This window comes from Camelina sativa, chromosome 17, assembly GCF_030686135.1.
Source record: "Camelina sativa cultivar CO46 ecotype springtype chromosome 17, ASM3068613v1".
In the NCBI taxonomy this organism is placed as follows: domain Eukaryota; kingdom Viridiplantae; phylum Streptophyta; class Magnoliopsida; order Brassicales; family Brassicaceae; genus Camelina; species Camelina sativa.
In genome coordinates, this window is record NC_141896.1 from 17,103,629 (window position 1) to 17,122,733 (window position 19,105).

The window sequence follows — 19,105 nt, forward strand, 5'->3', positions numbered from 1 at the left end:
CACCAAACGACGTACATTAAACATTTACCACAATTTATATATCAGTATCCGCGCAAGCGCGGGATTGTGTTTTAATTTTTTTTTCTATTAATATCAATTTTTGAGCTTGAATATGATAATTCAAAGTTTTGAGGGTAAATCGTTATAAATATATGTCATGTAGTAATATTAGGATAAATAAACGATATTGATGACTACTTCAAGATCTTTATCATTAAGAGAGTATATTTCTTATTTATATTTTATAAAAATATTTTTAAAGGTTTTGATGCTGATCCATTTGTTGATCTAATTGTATATATTATTTATGATTAGATGTTGATACTAACATAACAATGATAACATTACTATGTATAAATATAGATTCATATTTTTAACGTTTGATATATAAACTTTTAAAATAGATTCAACAAAAATCATGCATAGTAGTTGCATTATGTTCCTTTAGAAAAAGAAAAAGAAAAACAATTTTGTGAAAGGAAATTAAAAAAAAAAAAGTGAATAGTGACGGAGGGAGAAAGTGTGACTTAAGAAAACGACCACTGCAAAAAAAAAAAAAACTAATTACTTCTCTTATCCAATAAAAAGGAAGAAGAAGACGAAGAAGAAGAAAGAACTGCTCTGACATAATACTTGTCTGGCCTTCACTTCTCTTTGATCATTCAATACATTCATACTTCTTTTTCTTGACTCATAAACCCCTTTTTTTCATTACAATCCTTTGGTTTCACGTTTCTTTCATTGACTATTCTCTCCTCCTCCCTCATTTCTCTCTCTACTCTTTTGTGATATTTATTCAAAGATGCTTCTATGAAATTTGGTTTTGGTCTGTGAATCTTTTTTTTTATTCTCATACTCTAATCATGAGTGACTCCACTACCAGCGTCTCTCCTTCCTCTGATTACGCCTCCATCTCCTCCGGCGACCAGGTTCTCCCATTTTTTTCTCAATTTCGATCTGGGCACGAATCTGTTTGTGTAGGATTTTAGAATTCCCTTGATGGGTTTTGCTTTATAGACCACTTTGTTTCATAAAGTCTATCTTTTTACAAGTTGGGGATCTTGATGAACTCACATCTTGGATTGGTTTCTTACTTACCAGTTACCATGTTAAGAGCGGTTGGCTACTTTGGTTTTCTAACTTTTAATCACGGGTTGGTAACAAATTTTGTTTCTTTTTTGAATATGAGACTTGTGTGAGTTTGATCACTTTTATGTATTTGCATTGTACTGGTTAGAAGATTCAGGGTCGTTGCTTAGGTAAAAGAATAGCTTTTTATAGGTCTAAGACTTGTCCATGGTATACTTTGGAGTGAACCGGTCTGATTTGTTTTCTTTAGTTGCTAGAGATGTTTAGAAAACTTACTTACTTGGTTTGTGATTTGCAGAGTCTTCAGCGGAGTCGAAGGAGTGGAGATGGAAACAGAGCCATTGTGCGTGAGTCTCGCCACTGGCATGATGTATTCTGGTCAGCCATCTTTATGATCCACATGGTTTGTTTAGGATTTGTGCTCGTGGTGCTTGGACTCAATAGGTTTAGAATATCAGATAGGTTAAACATCGATAGGTACACTCAAGGGTTCTTGGAGAATCATAAAGGGCTCACCGAGGACTACTGGCCTCTCTATGCTGTTGCTGGTGGGATTGGAGTCTTTATCAGTTGGGTTTGGTCATTGCTGCTTGGCTCTTACGCCAATGAAATGATGAAAGTTTCTGTTCACATCTTAACTACCTATCTAGCTGTAGTTAGTGTACTATGTTTCTGGTGCAGACAGTTCTTCTGGGGTGGTGCATTCGCCGTTGGAGCTCTGTTGCAGTTCTTGTATGTTATTTCAGTTATTGACAGGTGCGTGCCAGGTTGAATATGATTGAGAGCTAGTATGGTTAATTTGGTAACACTTATCATTGTTATCAAGTCTTGATGATTTGAGTTGTTCATTTGTAGACTTCCCTTCACGATGCTGGTTCTGAGGAAAGCGCTGAAATTAGTTTGGGGGCTTCCTAAGGTGATAATGGTGGCGCATGCTTTCACAGTGGTCATGCTTTTGTGGATGTCTCTATGGTCTTTTGGAGCAGCTGGTGTTGTGGCATCGAGCATGGGCGATGAAGGACGCTGGTGGCTTCTTGTGGTGAGCTGGCAAGTTTTGCATTTTCCTTACGGGTTATGAAGAAATCATGTTTATATATCATTTGATCATTGGAAGATATGTATATATATCTGCAGGTTCTTTCGGTTAGCTTATTCTGGACAGGCGCTGTGCTATGTAACACTGTCCACGTTATAGTTTCTGGGATGGTGTTTCATGTTCTCTTTCACTGTGGTCAAGAAGAGTCAGCATCGTTGCCTCCTAGCTCTTTAATAGACTCGCTTAGATACGCCGTGACAACATCTTTTGGGAGCATATGCTACGGATCACTCTTCACTGCGGCCATTAGAACACTTCGCTGGGAGGTAGTCTCTGGTTTCTTTTGCTGTTCGGAAAACATTATCGTTCTTCCTATTCTTAATAACTTTGGTGTTTGCAGATAAGGGGATTCCGTTCCAAGATTTGTGGAAACGAATGCCTACTTTGCTGTGTTGATTTCTTGTTTCACCTAGTTGAAACTCTAGTTCGGTTTTTCAACAAGTATGCCTATGTCCAGGTATATAGACTATATATATTAAGAGACAGCAAGCTTATGATCTCTCTCTCTTATGAGCAATGAAGAATCAAAATGCTACAACTTTTGGTTAATTTTATAGATTGCAGTGTATGGAAAAGGATTCAACAAATCAGCGAGGGACGCTTGGGAATTGTTTCAGTCGACAGGTGTAGAGGCACTTGTTGCATATGACTGTTCTGGTGCTGTTCTTCTAATGGGAACCATCTTTGGAGGACTCATCACAGGCTCTTGCATTGGTATATGGGCTTGGATCAAATACAGTGACAGAGTCATAATGGTTGCATCTACGGCAATGTTGATGGGAATGGTCCTTGTGAGTGTGACCCCTTTTGTGCACTCTTTAAGTCACCCAAAATTTACATGTCCAACTTGTTCGATTTTTTTAATTGGTTCAATGTTGGTTTTCAGGTGGGGTTAGGAATGGTGGTAGTGGAGAGCGCGGTGACATCGATATACATTTGTTTCGCTGAAGACCCTTTGTTGATTCAAAGATGGGATGCTGATTTCTTCACTGAGATGTCTGAGGTACTTCACCGACGTCTCCAACATCGTAGCTCTCGATCCCGTGAAGTTTTGACGACGGCTTGATTAGTCCATAATGCCTCTTGGAAAATAGGAGACATAACTGTAGTATATTATGCTATTAGAGGGTGCTGAAAGTGGGCTAACCCGTCTGGCTAAAACTGTTTTGTCATATGATTCATGCTTTCCATTTGTTAAATTATGAATAGGAAGTTGTGGACGATTTGTTGATTAAAATGTATCAAATCTAATGTATTGATTTTGTGGTTAGTAGAAAAACAAAATTAACGGAAGAGTACAAAGTTATTTTAGAGAGAACGAGTCAGAAAACCAAACAGAACCACATGCATTTCATTTCCATCTACACTTCTGAAGTAAAAAACAATTATTACCGACTTAACGTCCAAGGGAAAGCTAACATAGAAGTTACAATATCATCGACGTGACCCATAAATTCAATACATGCTTTAAGAAGCTGCAACTAACAGATACGTAATGAAGTTATGTAATAATGTGCAAGGAACTAAAAAGATATCACCATGATGACAAAAGGGAGTAAAGTGTTAGAATTAGCTTAGAACAACAGAAAATGTAAGAAAGGGAATACAATTTTACTAACAAATATAATTGCAGTTCATAGCCAGCAACCAAAATGGCGTTTTACACAAACAAACCAAATCAATTGCAGAGAACACAAATAATAGAAACTTAACTTAACGATAATACATATGAAAAAAAATTAATTCAAGATTGCGCCGCTGTGGTACCATCGATGGAATTAAGCGCTTGGTTTGCAAAATAGCGAACATCAACATCAGGGTCTTCGCTCAGGTCCACCAAGCACTGACGGATTGTCTTGTCCACCACCTACAAATTTTTGACACGGCAAAAACATTAGAGTTCAACAATTTCCATTAGCTTGCGATATAGTTGAGTTAGGTTTGTCTAAATCTTACTGATTGGTCGACTATGGGGATGAGGGATTGCAGAAGTTTGGCAACGTTGAACTTAATGTTTGGAACTCTGCAGAGATTATGTGCAACAAGAACGTTAAAAAGGTAAGATGTGTTATTGATGGATTTTGGCCAATTCATCTTAATCTATTTTACCTGTCTTTTGATGCTTCAACAACCACAGGAAGAAACTTAGAGCATGTGATTTCTGATCCCATTACAGGAGCCATAAGAGATATTGCACGTAGAACCATCATCCTATGTAAGTAGTGCGGATTGTTGACCATGTCCAGTACCTGTTTAGATGATAGGGTCAATCTGGAGGTCTCAATAAATGCAGCTTTAGCTATTTCGAAGTAAATAAACCAAAGATGGAGATTGGAAGTTATAGGCGAGCTACTGTGGAGTTAGATCAACACTAAGATAAACAGACAGAAGCTTTTAGTATGAAATGCTCAAAGAATACCGATGTTAATTTATACAGACCTGGGGAACTAAATGTTGCATTGCCCATTCAGGACCAAACTCCTCTGCGAGACGCTTTAGGTTGTTTGCTGCAGCTTCACGGATGGAGTAAACCTGAAGAATGCGAACAGTGTCAATATCCCGAATCGAAAATTATGCAACAGTGAATATGCAAAATATAAGGATTCAAGAGGGAAACCTTGTCTTGCAGCCATTGCATGCAAAGGGCTCCAAGCTTGTCATCAAAAAACCCTATACCTAACTGGCTGGCCAACAGAGGAACATACTCTATTATCGCAAGCCGGACTCTCCAGTGTCGATCCTCAGCAAGCTCTACAATCGCCGGCAACAATGATTGTGATAGTAAATCAATTCCAATAACCTGCCGTAAAAAGATAATTTGTCAACAATTAAATAAGCAAGTCATAAAAGTAGCGAAATCTAAAGAACACGAGAGAGATGTAACAAACCTGGTTGACTTGATCAAGCTTGCTTATGATGTTGAGGCGAACATCAGGAAATTCATCTTTCAATAGAGAAAGAAAAATTGGTAACAGATGCTCAATGGTTGAATCCTGCATTGATGATTTCGTATGTTAATAATTGATAAGGTCTGTAACACTAGTTGGCGCCTGCTATAGCCGAGCCATAACAGATTATGTAGCTTATTTCGATGATGAAAACCAAAACAGCAAATTAAACATCAGATGCGAAAAATGTTGGCTATATCCAGTTCATACCTTCCCAAGGATAGGAGCCATCCCCATTATTACTGAAGCTAAAGCAGATCGAACATGTTGAGAAGAGTCCGATGATAATTCCTGCCAGACATGAGTTGGAATCAGAATATTACATGTCAGGGGACATTTAACTGAAATTTGAGAAATTCTAATTAGCAGAAAGATGTACCTTCACACAAGGAAGGATGTGTTGAATAGCAAGCTCGGGATTCAAAAGACGACAGAACTTGGTCACTTTTCCTGCTGCTGCTATTCGCACTTCTGCCTCATTGTCCCGTAACAATCTCACGTATGCTGGAACCAAATCCGTCCTAGAGAAAGAACGACATATGGTGTCAAAATTATAAGATATGTGCACCAACATAAATCTAAAATCCAAGGCTCTTAGATGTATATGTGCTTGATGGTCACAAAGTATTTTTACGAGTAAGAAAGCCTAGATCTAACAAGGATGATAAAAACATAAAACAAAATCCACATGACACATACTTGGTGCAATCAGGACCCACTGCCTCGCAAAGTTCATATAGCTGATTAGCAACCATGTAACGCACCCTCCAAGATTTATCCTGCGCTCAAAACAACCCATATAGCATCGAAAAATATCAGAACTGCAAACTTTTACCGACGAAAAACTACGCATACAATATATTTGTGTGTGTGTGTGTATGTGATCTAGAGGCGACAATTAACCAAAGCTCACTTCACCTGAGAGAAATTGACAATAACAGGTAAAATGCGTGCAACACAATCCTGCGGTTCGAGCAACTTTCCCAGAGCTGCACAGCCTTCGACAGCCAACAGTCTAACAGAATCTTGATCTGAAATGAAGGTTATAATTTAAACAATATTAGCACAGATAAGAAACAAACATTTCTAAAAAGGTACTATGCACTATAAAAGGTATCTTCACCAAACCTCGCTTCTTAATTTCAAATATGATCTATTTACCATGCTCTCGCGGTCCATGCAAACTATTTCTAAGTGATGAGAACATATAGTAGTAAGACATAACAATTTAAAGCATTAAGTACCATCTTTAGTGAGATCATCGAACATAGTCATGATCTCAGCAATCAAATAGGTTGACTCCACAGTAGTGGCAAATTTCCCCAGGTTAGATGCAGCAGCTCTTCGCACCATTGGCATATCATCTTGGCACAACAGGCTATAAGTAGACCGTAACTCTGTCTTCAGAACATCAGTGCAACCTTGGTATGCAACATGGAATATACCACATGCGGAAACTCTTGCTGCAAACCATTCACCAGCTGCCAGTCTCTACAGGATTAAAGAAACAAAATTAAGCCTTGATTGAACGAACTAATACAAGGGTGTAATCTTAAAGCTAAAAATAAATACATCATCTCTCATAATCTAACCTTCACAAGAGGAACAAAGGAATCAACAAGGTCACTTTCCCTCATTTGAGATCCAATCTTACAAAGCGAATCCACAGCTTTTTCTCTCACACAGGTCTCTTCAACAGTACAGAGAGATTCCAAAGGAGGGAGAAGAACATGAGCATACTCAATTCCTCCAACGAACGGAATAAAAACTCCCAATTCCTCAGCCATAGCAAGGAGCACCTCGTCGTCATCGTCACTGTTCTCACTCAGAAAAGGGATTAATTCCTTCCTTGTACGCTCCTCTCCAAGAGCACGAGCTATCGTAGACAAACGACGGATGGAGTTCAAACGAAGCTGAATATCATCATTCTTAAGCTCATCTATGAGCACAGCAATGGGATACAACGGTTCATCTACCATAGCCATCTCTAAATTATGTATCGAATCAAGTCACTGCAGTGCAAAAAAAATTAACAAGCTAATTAATACACATAAGCTAATGAATCAGAGCTAATTGCTACAATAGATTTCGGATCTCGATTAAAAATATTTAAAAATAAATCATTTCACAGATCCTGGAGAAAACAACTATGGCTACTCTAGTGTTAGCTTCGGTTCCATTAATTTCTCATCTAAGGATAAGAAAATACAGCAGATTCCGAAACGAATCGGGTGTGAAGAATCACCAAACGGAAGAAGCGAGGGACGTCCCCCAGATTCACCGGTTCGAAGTTAGAATAGAGAGAATGTGAATCGGAAATGAAGATGTACGAGATGCGTGAAGAAGAAAGTGGAAATCATCTTACCGATTCAGGCGTCGGAGAAGGACTGATTCAGATTCCGAGGAGCTAGAGAGAAGGAGAGAATGAGGAATTTGCGATTTGCGAGCGAGTAAAAAGAAAAATAATATTCTGCTTTTGATTTTTACGACCAAGGAAGATTATTTTAGAAGAAGAAAAGTTAATAAGGTCTTATTGGGCCTTAAGGAGCTTATTGGGCTTTCTTATGCGAATGATAAGATTTATTAATCCGGAAGCCTTCTTTTCCGGTTTAGTTTGACTTTCAAAATTGATTGATTTGGTTTGGTCTCGGTTCAAACAAATCAAATCTGAAATCTGTATTTCAACAAAACAAACAAAATCTGAGAACAAAACTTTCAGTTGAGTTTATGTGTGACAGTGTGAGTATAGGACCTTATTTCACGACAAACAAAGCGAAATATTATATTTCATTGTCTATACAAATTAAACTATTCACCACACACCAATGCTTCTGCTAATCCTTGGAGCTGAAGCAGTTGCTGAGTCTGGTCCACAGGCCAGCTTTATCTTTCTTGTTCTGTGTCTCGCTTACTTGTTCTTTGAAATCTGCTTTAGTGCTTAGCTCCTCAAACGCGTTAACAACATTCTGGAGCCTTGCAACAAACTCGATCAGAAGAGAGGCGAATGTGGCTAGTGACAAAGAACTTGCGCTTTCGTATACTTTAGATTCTATCTCGTTGATCATAGAACCGCCTATGAATGAGACGCTTGGCCAGTTTTCTCGGTTCCTAAGCATCATACTCTCTGTTGAAACCCATAGCTGAGAATCATTACCGGCCTGTGGATTCTGATAGTGATGGTTGTTGTTGTCCCAAATCTGGCTGAGGGATTGGATCACTTTGCTTTCGTCGTCTTTGGATTCATGGTAGTTTTGTTGAGCTTGTTCAGCTTCGGCTTTCTCTTTGATAGCAGCCCAGCTTTCTGAGTTGACAAGTAGGAAGGAGTTACTGTCTATTTTCATCTGTAGTTCCTCTGCTGCTCGTTGAACTTCCTTGAGAACGTTTCCTGGGCTTAGCTTCTCCATTTTCTCCACTTTTTCACCAAACAACCTTAACACTTTGGCCCCTTCGTTCCCAACTCTCTGAAGTTCGTGTCGGAAAGCCTGTCTTTTCTCTGGAGCTGCCTGCAAATCACACACCAATTGATCATAAGCACTGAACACAAAGCCTACTGACTGACATGACATCAGTTAACTAGTAACAACAGATTCTAAAATAGGAGATCACACTCTACAGCAATATGGCTCCTTCAGATATTTTCTTGGTTTCAAGCATTTTCTCAACAACTGAATGACAACAAATAACAGACTTCTTTCTCAGAGTAACACAGTCAAATTAACCAAGAAGAGTAACCTAGTAGCATCTGAAGCAGTTGGGTATAGTGGTCAATAACAATCATTATAGTACCTCATTTGTGAAAGGTACAACAAGAAAAATCAAGAAACTCAGTGTCACACCATAGATAGAGTTGGATAACACGAATATGGTAAGTTACCTGAATTTCCGAAAGGATGCAGCCATGCATTGCCATGACCATGAAAGCGCAGTGCCTTACCGCACCACTAAGTTTGACATAGTTTGCCCACGGATGGTGGAAAGTCTTGTAAGGTCCATGTGGAGGCTCCCATACAGCAAAATCAAGCTGTGAAACAAAGAGGTATACTTGTTTCTTATCATCCAATTTTTTGAAAAAATTATACTAGTGCTGCTAAACAAAAATGCCTTACAGAAAACACACCAGAGAATCTTCTTGGCTTGTAGATTGGACTACAGACCTGTATCCACTGTATAATGGATCATCAGAAGCTTGGTAAGTGAGAATCTTTGAAGGCACCCTCTCGTATTCAACACATTGCAAGTACCCATTAACACATCCTGAAATTTTATTAAAAAGTACAAAACAAAATCAGCCTAATCCCAAAAAAAAATACAAGAGTAACAGCCCAAATCTTATGTATCTCTCTCTACCTTCGAGGGAATTGGCTACACTCTTGAAATTCTTAACCACTAGTTTATGGAGGTCTTCACCAGCCCAAATCGGAAGTATAAATATGTTGACACCCAAACAGATACCAGCACCAAGCAGGATCAGCAAAAACCTGTAATAAGCAGTGCTGAAAAAGTCTCTGCTGTTGTTCCCAGAGACAAGAACGATGCAGTATGTCAACAAAAACACCCTGAATGAGTATTCGTACGACTTCATCGCCGGATAGAGTTTCAAAAAACTTGCAGAAAAACCTAATAAACCAGATTCACAAGGATTAATAAAAAAGCTTCCTTTAAAACATAATATGGATTAAGAGACTTGGTGCAACCTGCAAGGAAGATACTGATAATGATAATGAGTTCTTCGAATTCTCCAGCTGCGACAGAGAGTCTAGCTATGCCAAGAGCCAGTCCTCCAGCAGAGAGTGTTCCTACAGCTCTATTGAACCCTTTGACCAATGTTGCTCCTGATGACAGAATTGGAGCCAAATCAGATCAGAGATCTCTGATTACAAGTGGAGTTAAACCGAACAAAGGAACATAGTTTGATGTGAATGGAACAGTAATCATAAGACAAGATCAGATGAGATTTTGAATAATATTTTGATTTTTAACTAATAAAATCCGGAAGATTTTGATTCAATCGAATCCGAATCTATAAACAATTCAGGAGGAGCCACAGAGGTACGTACCTATGCTGTACTCGAAGACGACGACAACAGTAAGGATGGCCCAAACAGCGTATTTGCTAGCGTCACGGAGTGGCTCTTTGAGGTAGATGACGAAAGAGCAGAGTGCGAGAGCCATACCCATCTTAACAGCGAAGTAAACTTTCCGACGGTCGGAACGACCCATCTCGTACAATTTAGCGGCGATGTCGTATAAAGCCATCCAGGAAGCGACGATCCCGTCGGAGCAAAATCGGAAACAACGGAACTTGGAACGACGGTCATCGATGATGCTGGAGTCATTGAATCCGAAATCTGAGCAACCTTTTCGAGAGAGAAGAGCTTCTCTGGTCTGGTCAGCCATTATCTTCTCTCAGATCACAGACACACACACGCAACACAACACAATTCAGACAAGAAACAAGATTCATAAACTGTGAAGGAGATGGCTCGTAAATCACATGGATCCCACTTGAAGAAAAAATTATCGGTTTTTTAAGTTTGAAGAATAAATAAATGGGTCCTTTGATAAGTAAGTTGGAAACAAGTGATGTATCATGCATGTTACAAAAAAGATTCCTAAGCTATAAGACAACATATGTAATAATTAGATAAAATAATTCATTAGATTTTGGTTTTGTTTATTATGATTATAGACAAAACCAAAAACAAACATGGTTTAGATTATAAAAAGATGTTTCTTGTTCTATATGTATATTGTAATGGAGCCAAGTTATAAAAGATTCGGAGGCGTTTTGGTAAGGATGCCTCTTTTTCCAAAAGAAAAAATCTATAAATTATTCCACATATGAGAATCTTATTCATATTTTTTTTGTTTCAATCCTATGAATCTATGAATGATCCAGTCCTACGAAGACAATTTAGCCGATAGTATTTGATCTTCATCTAAGGAAAACAAAAAAACTAAAATGATAAACTTAAAAAGTAATAAATCGTATATTTTGTGTACGTTCTACCACATATTTTTTTCAAAAAAAAATCAAATTTAAGATTCAGAAGGCAAAAACAACTGTGGAAGGAAAAATCAATATCCAAAATTTATTTTAAAGATTAATAGTTTCTTCCGGATATATGTTAAGACTCTTTCAACTAGGCTTTGCATTTTGCTTTTGCTTTTAAAAATAAAAAATCTCAGTTAATCCGAAAATCGAAATATATCAAACCTTAAAAAAGACCAACTAAAAGGTGAATACTCTACATGATAAATTACTAGATGGACTTTTTGACAGAGTTATATTATATATCCATATTTCAAACAAGAAAACTAATTTACGTCTTGCATATTTTTTTTCAATTAGTTTAATGGTTCATTTAGCTCATTAGGAAAATAGATAATATAAGTATATTACCAAAAATGCATTTTATACACATGAAAAATGGGAAAATTCCCAAAAAAAGTCAACTAAATACATGAACTATTATTTTTTTCTAATTTCTCCTTGTCTCCGTTACGATAGTTAAACGACATTATGACGGCGTTACTATTTTTGAAAAAAATTCCAGTAAAAAACACAAACTATTTATTATTGCCAGAAAAATACATAATTTTTGCCAGAAAAATACATAATTTTTACCTGAAAAATACATAATTTTTGCCTGAAAAATACATAATTTTCTATTTCTTATTTTTCTATTAAAAATGTTAGAGATCATAACTCATAATTTTCTCTGCTCTATTGAACTTCATACAAGTTTACTTCAAATTTTAATTTTCCTAATTTTCAAAGATTCATGAATGGGTATTTTTTTTGGTTTTTTATAATCAAAAACCAAAAACAGATTTTAGAATTTGAGTTTTTGGATTTTGAATTTTGAAAAAATATTAACAATAACTGGAATTTAAAAAGAGATTTTCAGTTTTTAGATTATGGCCACTTAATGGTTTTCACGTGGATTTATTTTCTTGTTTTTAGTTTTTGCAAAAAAAAAATTAAAAAAAAATATATATATATATATCAAAATGTCAAAAATAATTTGAAGAAAGTGAAAAAACACAAATATTTGGTTTGTGGATTCTTAGTGAAAATTGGTATTAAAAAACTTCAAAAAACCTGATTACCTATTTTTACGAAAATCTTGATTGGGTAAATTATTAGTTTTTGAGAAACTAAATCCAAAATATAGTTATAAAAACTGAAGACAATCAAAGGCCTAATAGATTTTTGTTTTTGGATTTTGAGTTTTCCAACGTAAACACAAAAAAAAAGAAGGAATTCAAACACACTCACGAATGTTCATATTGTAAATCGGGATATTTTCATCCCACAAGGCATTATGAACCCGAGTGGTGATGCGGTCAGATTCTAAGAACCCTACCGCTCCCAAAAAGTACAGATCGTCGAGCATGCCTCTTACATGAAGAAAAACGCCTAAGCATTGGACGAACGTCTTGACAGTTAAGATTTTTGGGAACTTGAACGCCTTCAATATCCCCAAAAATCCAATTATCATCAGGAGGATCCTGAAAACATTTGGAAACGCATGAACGATTATCACGAAAATCAAAGAAGATTTATCCATAATCTCAACATCAACAAAGATTTCTATACCTAATTCGATAAAACATCAACAAAGATGGATAGAAGAAAATGAACCAGATTACCTCGTTCACCACGTTTTCCATGAAATCTCGAGCGGCCACCGCGATAGTCTCACCAAAACAAAACGAAAAGAGAGCACAACAACAACGAAAAATATATCCTTATATAGTAGGTGTGAAGTAGGGTTTCTCTAAAAATTGGGCCATATGAAGTAGGTTTGCCGAAAACTTGGACCATATGATTGATGAGTCCAGACACAATTTAAAGATTTTGGATTCTAAGAAGAAATAAGAGAAATCGCCTAAATTCTAATTTTCCTAATTTTCAAGGATTCATGAATGGGTAAATTTTTTGGTTTTTTTATAATCAAAAACCAAAAACAGATTTTAGAATTTGAGTTGGATTTTTAATTTTGAAAAAATATTAACAATAACTGGAATTTAAAAAGAGATTTTCAGTTTTTAGATTATGGCAATTTAATGGTTTTCACGTGGATTTATTTTCTTGTTTTTAGTTTTTAGATTTTGCAATTTTTTTTTTAAATTAAAATATCAAAATGTCTAAAATAATTTGAAGAAAGTGAAAAAACACAAATATTTGGTTTGTGGATTCTTAGTGAAAATTGGTATAAAAAAACTTCAAAAAAACCTGATTACCTATTTTTACGAAAATCTTGATTGGGTAAATTATTAGTTTTTGAGAAACTAAATCCAAAATATAGTTCTAAAAACTGAAGACAATCAAAGGCCTAATAGATTTTTGTTTTTAGTTTTTGAGTTTTCCAACATAATAACAAAAATTCGAAAATTGAACCCAAAAAAAAAACCGTTTTCATAGAGGAAATTCTCCAAAACCTGATTCCCAAAAACCTAAGACCAACAAAAAGGTGAATACACTACATGATAAATTACTAGATGGACTTTTTGACAGAGTTATTGAAACAACCGGACCGTTTTTTTTTTAAATAAGTACAATACATAATTAAGCATCTCATACTACTTAATTAAACCATCCAAACCACAATTCCTCATTAAACCAATAACAACCAATATGCACAGCGGAAACATACCAACATACAGAACCAACACATCATCAATGCAATAACATTCCTAAGCATTCTATCCATTAACCTAGCATAACTCTATCCAAGGTTCCAACATAAACAATATAACCAAGTCCAACAACACACAACCGAGACCCTAGATCATCCTCCTCCTCATCGCCATGATTCCACGCTACACAATACCTGCACCACAAACACAATGAGATGCGTGAGTATTACCAGAAATACCCAGTGAGACGATCCTCCCATCTACGAGCTATACACACAAGCAAAACAAGAGTGAAACCACAAATAAAACATAACAAACCAGACATTGAACAGAACATCCAATAACACATTCATCACACCTACACAAGTTCACACAAAACAAGTTATACAACCCAATCGCTTAGATAAGCTCATGGTCACGCACTCACCTTATCAAACTGATTATAACAACGAATATAACCAGTTGAGACTCTCCTAACGTCTGAAACAGCCCAGCATTTCCCGTTAAATATTAAATCCCTCCGGTGAACAGCTAGCCATAGACGTCACGAAGCTTCCCACAAAATCTCGTGCCGATCAGAAAACAGACGAGATCACGATCTCATTTACAATCCCCGATGGTTCCAACTCGCGTATGAGAAAACGTGTCTCACGAAACTTTGACAACGATTTGATTTATCTAAACTGTTTCTTCCCAGACCCTAACGATTCTGCTCCTTCTCTTTTAATCTCCTTCACACCACAACATGCCCTCTCCTCTCTCTCTATCTCTTTCTTCCTCTCAACACAAGTATTGAATAACAGCCACGACCAAATAGAGAGAAGAGGCGTCCATTTCAATATAAATACATCACTTAGGGTTTCCCAAAACCGGCTCTAAACCGGGTGAACTTAAACCAAACCGAGCAATTTCATGATTTCACATAAATTGATCGGTTCTTCCACTTTTCTTTGGGACACGGACGTTACAATTCTCCCCCTCTAAAAAAAGATTCGTCCTCGAATCTGACAACACTGTCCCTCCACCAAGGACTTCCGTGCAACCGTCACTACGGCCCGCACATTCCCCGACCGAACTGAACACCGTCAGTCAAGGTTTCCCGTGCAACTGTCGCAACAGCCCGCACATCCATATGACCCAACGGTCCACATAACGCTTACCCCACTAGATAGGACAACCCAAAACACGAGATCAATCCCGACCTCCGAGGTCTACATCCATTCACTACGCTCATAACCACGTTCTAGACATTGTTTGCTCTCCCACTTAGCCCTGGGCATTCGGGTGACCCGATCGGGTTCGGGTCGGGTATTTCGGATTTTCGGGTATTTCGGATTAAGGGGTCCTAGACCCATTCGGGTATTTCTAATATTCGGATCGGATTTCGGATAAACACCCATCGGGTTCGGATCGGATCGGGTACCCGAATTCAATCCAAAATTAAGTAAACCAAACTCAATTTCATTCAATAATAGTGGTTTGACCATCGATGCTTCTTACTGGCCAAACATATAACACACGAGTTTGTTGTTATTTTCTCATACCATTCCTATACTAATTGTTTTGACTGAGAATTTTGAGATGAACGAAGTTTCTTCTTCTAATTGTCCATCTTCTCAATCTTTCTAAATTCTATTTAAAAAAATTAAAGTTGTACATATTAATATATAAATACTAGAGGTTTTAGAATCAATCAAAGATATTAAAGTGGCAAAATGGTTAGAATGCACCCTTTAAATGCATTAGGTCATGGGTTCAAATCTCACTAATGACTATTTTTGCCCTATATTTATACATGTTCGGGTTAATTCGGATACCCGTTCGGATTTCGGGTAAAACCCGATCGGGTTCGGATATCCGAAATTAATAAATCTTAGATCCATTCGGGTATTTTCTTCTATCGGGTACGGGTTCGGGTCGGGTTTTTCAGATCGGGTTCGATGATCGGGTTTCGGGTTCGGGTATTTTGCCCAGGGCTACTCCCACTCATACGTTCTCAGGTTGCAACCTTCAAACTGCACCGCCTGCACTCTCAGACCGTCGTCCTCGAGCCATACCGTCTCACTCTCGGATCGTCACCCTCGAGATCTCGGTACCAGGGGAACTACTCATCCCCTCCGGGGAACTAATCATCCCCTAGGAGAACTAATCATCTCCTCTGCCGCTCTCAGGGTCGCAATCCGTCAAGCCCGCGGTGCACCAGGGGAACTAATCATCCTCTCAGGAGAACTAATCATCTCCCCAGGAGAACTAATCATCTCCTCATGAGCAAATAAGTCCTAACGTCTATAAGCATCTCCCGACTGGAACTAACTCCCGTGGTTCACGTAAAACATCACAATGTCCTACCAACCATCATATTCCCTCACCGGAATATCACCATCACCATGACCACTCTTCAGGCCAACTCTAAAACATCTCAACCATTCGGGTGTTTACACACGCCCTTTCCAAAAATAGACAATTTCTAACTATTCATAGAACTTTTTATTTGTTTGCAACCACACTTTCCTTAAATTGGTAAGCCTTAACTATTCATAAAACTTCCCATTTTTAGAACCCGCATATCTCATAGCACCATGACACCACCAATCAAAAATCCATGAGAACTGATCATCTCATCTGTGACCACTCTTCATGTCAACCTCTGAACATTCCCACCACTCCAGGCATTTCACATCCACTTTCCAAAAATAGATAAGTCCTAACTAGTCATAGAACCTTATATTTATGGAAACTTTCCTTTACTAGAACTTTCTATTTAAGGAAACTTTCATTTTCTAGAATTTTCTATTTTCCTTTTGCAACGACACTTTCCATAAATAGCAAAGCTCTAACTCCCAAAACACTTTCCATATTTAGTAACTTCCTATTTTTAGAAATTTTCCATTTCCAAAATTGCATAATCCCTTAATCCATTTCACATCAAGAATCAATAAGAACTAATCATCTTATTAAATTCTCTCCAATAACATTGTCAGTAAATCCGCAATACGGTCTGAGCAAAACCTGTTGCCACACTCACAGCACCCGCTGGACCTCCAGCAACACCAGTAAGCACACTGGCCACACCCTCGGACCCCTACCTGACCAACATAAACCTGACCCTCCCAGTCCACACACATAAACTCCTTCCCCGATATTGAACCCCCATCAACCCTGAGATCCGTATCCGGTCTCAACCAAAACCCTGAGATTGAATCCCCATCAATCTCCTAAATTCACATCTAGTTACAATAGGAAATCTGAGATTGAACCCCCATCAATCTCCTTAATCCACATTCAATTACAATGCTTACCCCCACGTCCTTGACCTTTTTGCCCCCAACTCATCTGCTCTTAGGTCGCAACCTTCAAGCCATACCGATCTCACTCTCAGACCCCCCGTCTTCGAGCAGTACCGTCTCACCCTCGGGTCTCACCCTCGGGATCTTGATACCAGGAGAACCCCCATCTCCTCAGGAGAACCCCCATCTCCTCTGCCACCCTCAGGACCGCAGTCCTTCGAGCTATCGGTATCTAGGGAACCCCCCGTTCCCTCAGGAGAACCCCCATCTCCTCATGAGTTATTCAGGACCCCCCGTCCCTTTAGCAAATGATCATAATGTCTATAAGCATTTCTCCAACCGGGACAATCCCCCGTGATCCGCGTAGAACATCTCAATGTCCTACCAACACCATAATCTCTCCCAGAATATCATCACTGTCATGGCCACCCCCAGGCCTCATTCCAAACATCTCAACCACTTTGGATGTTCCCCCGCACCCTTTCCAAAAATGGACAAGTTCTACCTTCCGAAAAACATTCCATTTTTAGAAAATTTCCATTTATGGAAACTTTCCAATTTTAGAAGTTCCGCTCAAATTCCTTTCTGCATGACACACAAGTCAAAAAAAAATCCAAAAGAATTCCATTTGCAAAACATCCACTCCCACCAATCACCGCCAACGGTATTTCCCGATACCGGCGTGATCGACCACTTTCCAACAACTTTCAATAGCCAACTGCACCTTCCACACAGAAGCTATAAACACTACACAAATAACATCACACAAAAATCACTTACCATGGAATCTCATTGAAGGCTCGAAGAGGATGATACTAGGACTCCATACCACAAACAAATTGACTAACTACTCATAATCAATTTCCATCTCACAACAACATGTATCAAGCAACAGGAAAATATTCACCCAATTAAATTCCTAACCGCTCTAACCATCCACTTAACCATCCTAGAACCGTAAAGGCTCTAATACCAAATTGAAACAACCGGACCCGTTTTTTTTTAAATAAGTACAATACATAATTAAGCATCTCATACTACTTAATTAAACCATCCAAACCACAATTCCTCATTAAACCAATAACAACCAATATGCACAGCGGAAACATACCAACATACAGAACCAACACATCATCAATGCAATAACATTCCTAAGCATTCTATCCATTAACCTAGCATAACTCTATCCAAGGTTCCAACATAAACAATATAACCAAGTCCAACAACACACAACCGAGACCCTAGATCATCCTCCTCCTCATCGCCATGATTCCACGCTACACAATACCTGCACCACAAACACAATGAGATGCGTGAGTATTACCAGAAATACCCAGTGAGACGATCCTCCCATCTACGAGCTATACACACAAGCAAAACAAGAGTGAAACCACAAATAAAACATAACAAACCAGACATTGAACAGAACATCCAATAACACATTCATCACACCTACACAAGTTCACACAAAACAAGTTATACAACCCAATCGCTTAGATAAGCTCATGGTCACGCACTCACCTTATCAAACTGATTATAACAACGAATATAACCAGTTGAGACTCTCCTAACGTCTGAAACAGCCCAGCATTTCCCGTTAAATATTAAATCCCTCCGGTGAACAGCTAGCCATAGACGTCACGAAGCTTCCCACAAAATCTCGTGCCGATCAGAAAACAGACGAGATCACGATCTCATTTACAATCCCCGATGGTTCCAACTCGCGTATGAGAAAACGTGTCTCACGAAACTTTGACAACGATTTGATTTATCTAAACTGTTTCTTCCCAGACCCTAACGATTCTGCTCCTTCTCTTTTAATCTCCTTCACACCACAACATGCCCTCTCCTCTCTCTCTATCTCTTTCTTCCTCTCAACACAAGTATTGAATAACAGCCACGACCAAATAGAGAGAAGAGGCGTCCATTTCAATATAAATACATCACTTAGGGTTTCCCAAAACCGGCTCTAAACCGGGTGAACTTAAACCAAACCGAGCAATTTCATGATTTCACATAAATTGATCGGTTCTTCCACT

General features: G+C 38.1%; 3 protein-coding genes across 7 annotated transcripts; 1 reads left to right on the plus strand and 2 right to left on the minus strand.

Moving 5' to 3' along the window:
• The first annotated feature begins 522 nt into the window (after positions 1-522).
• Positions 523-3,478, plus strand: LOC104756933 (uncharacterized). 3 transcript variants are annotated; one of them, XM_010479597.3, is made up of 9 exons: positions 624-929; positions 1,102-1,153; positions 1,388-1,467; positions 1,548-1,845; positions 1,945-2,128; positions 2,224-2,451; positions 2,526-2,642; positions 2,743-2,976; positions 3,072-3,478. In XM_010479597.3, exons 2-9 carry the CDS (start codon positions 1,107-1,109, stop codon positions 3,249-3,251), a joined length of 1,368 nt encoding a protein of 455 aa, XP_010477899.1. In that variant the 5' UTR covers positions 624-929; positions 1,102-1,106; the 3' UTR covers positions 3,252-3,478. The 3 variants fall into 3 exon arrangements, 2 of the variants coding, with proteins under 2 accessions (XP_010477898.1, XP_010477899.1); XM_010479596.3 differs by lacking the exon at positions 1,102-1,153 and having other exon boundaries at positions 523-929; positions 1,388-1,845; XR_015587091.1 differs by lacking the exon at positions 1,102-1,153 and having other exon boundaries at positions 601-929; positions 1,388-1,845; positions 1,945-2,136.
• A 297-nt stretch (positions 3,479-3,775) lies between these two features.
• On the minus strand, positions 3,776-7,652 carry LOC104756932 (uncharacterized). Of its 2 annotated transcripts, XM_087495878.1 has the most exons (14): positions 7,565-7,652; positions 7,499-7,529; positions 6,726-7,145; positions 6,378-6,624; positions 6,052-6,164; positions 5,833-5,912; positions 5,513-5,654; positions 5,344-5,424; positions 5,074-5,178; positions 4,803-4,985; positions 4,625-4,717; positions 4,295-4,434; positions 4,142-4,208; positions 3,776-4,052 (listed from the first exon to the last, which is right to left on the minus strand). In XM_087495878.1, exons 3-14 carry the CDS (start codon positions 7,116-7,118, stop codon positions 3,930-3,932), a joined length of 1,767 nt encoding a protein of 588 aa, XP_087352004.1. In that variant the 5' UTR covers positions 7,119-7,145; positions 7,499-7,529; positions 7,565-7,652; the 3' UTR covers positions 3,776-3,929. The 2 variants fall into 2 exon arrangements, with proteins under 2 accessions (XP_087352004.1, XP_087352003.1); XM_087495877.1 differs by having other exon boundaries at positions 7,499-7,634.
• Positions 7,653-7,784: 132 nt separating this feature from the next.
• Positions 7,785-13,188, minus strand: LOC104756950 (aluminum-activated malate transporter 4). Of its 2 annotated transcripts, XM_019239681.2 has the most exons (7): positions 12,790-13,188; positions 10,191-12,648; positions 9,828-9,965; positions 9,481-9,750; positions 9,251-9,387; positions 9,008-9,154; positions 7,785-8,636 (listed from the first exon to the last, which is right to left on the minus strand). In XM_019239681.2, the coding sequence occupies exons 2-7, from the start codon at positions 10,528-10,530 to the stop codon at positions 7,968-7,970; spliced, it is 1,701 nt and encodes a 566-aa protein (XP_019095226.2). In that variant the 5' UTR covers positions 10,531-12,648; positions 12,790-13,188; the 3' UTR covers positions 7,785-7,967. The 2 variants fall into 2 exon arrangements, 1 of the variants encoding a protein (XP_019095226.2); XR_015587092.1 differs by lacking the exon at positions 12,790-13,188 and having other exon boundaries at positions 9,240-9,387; positions 10,191-10,693.
• Positions 13,189-19,105: the final 5,917 nt, after the last annotated feature.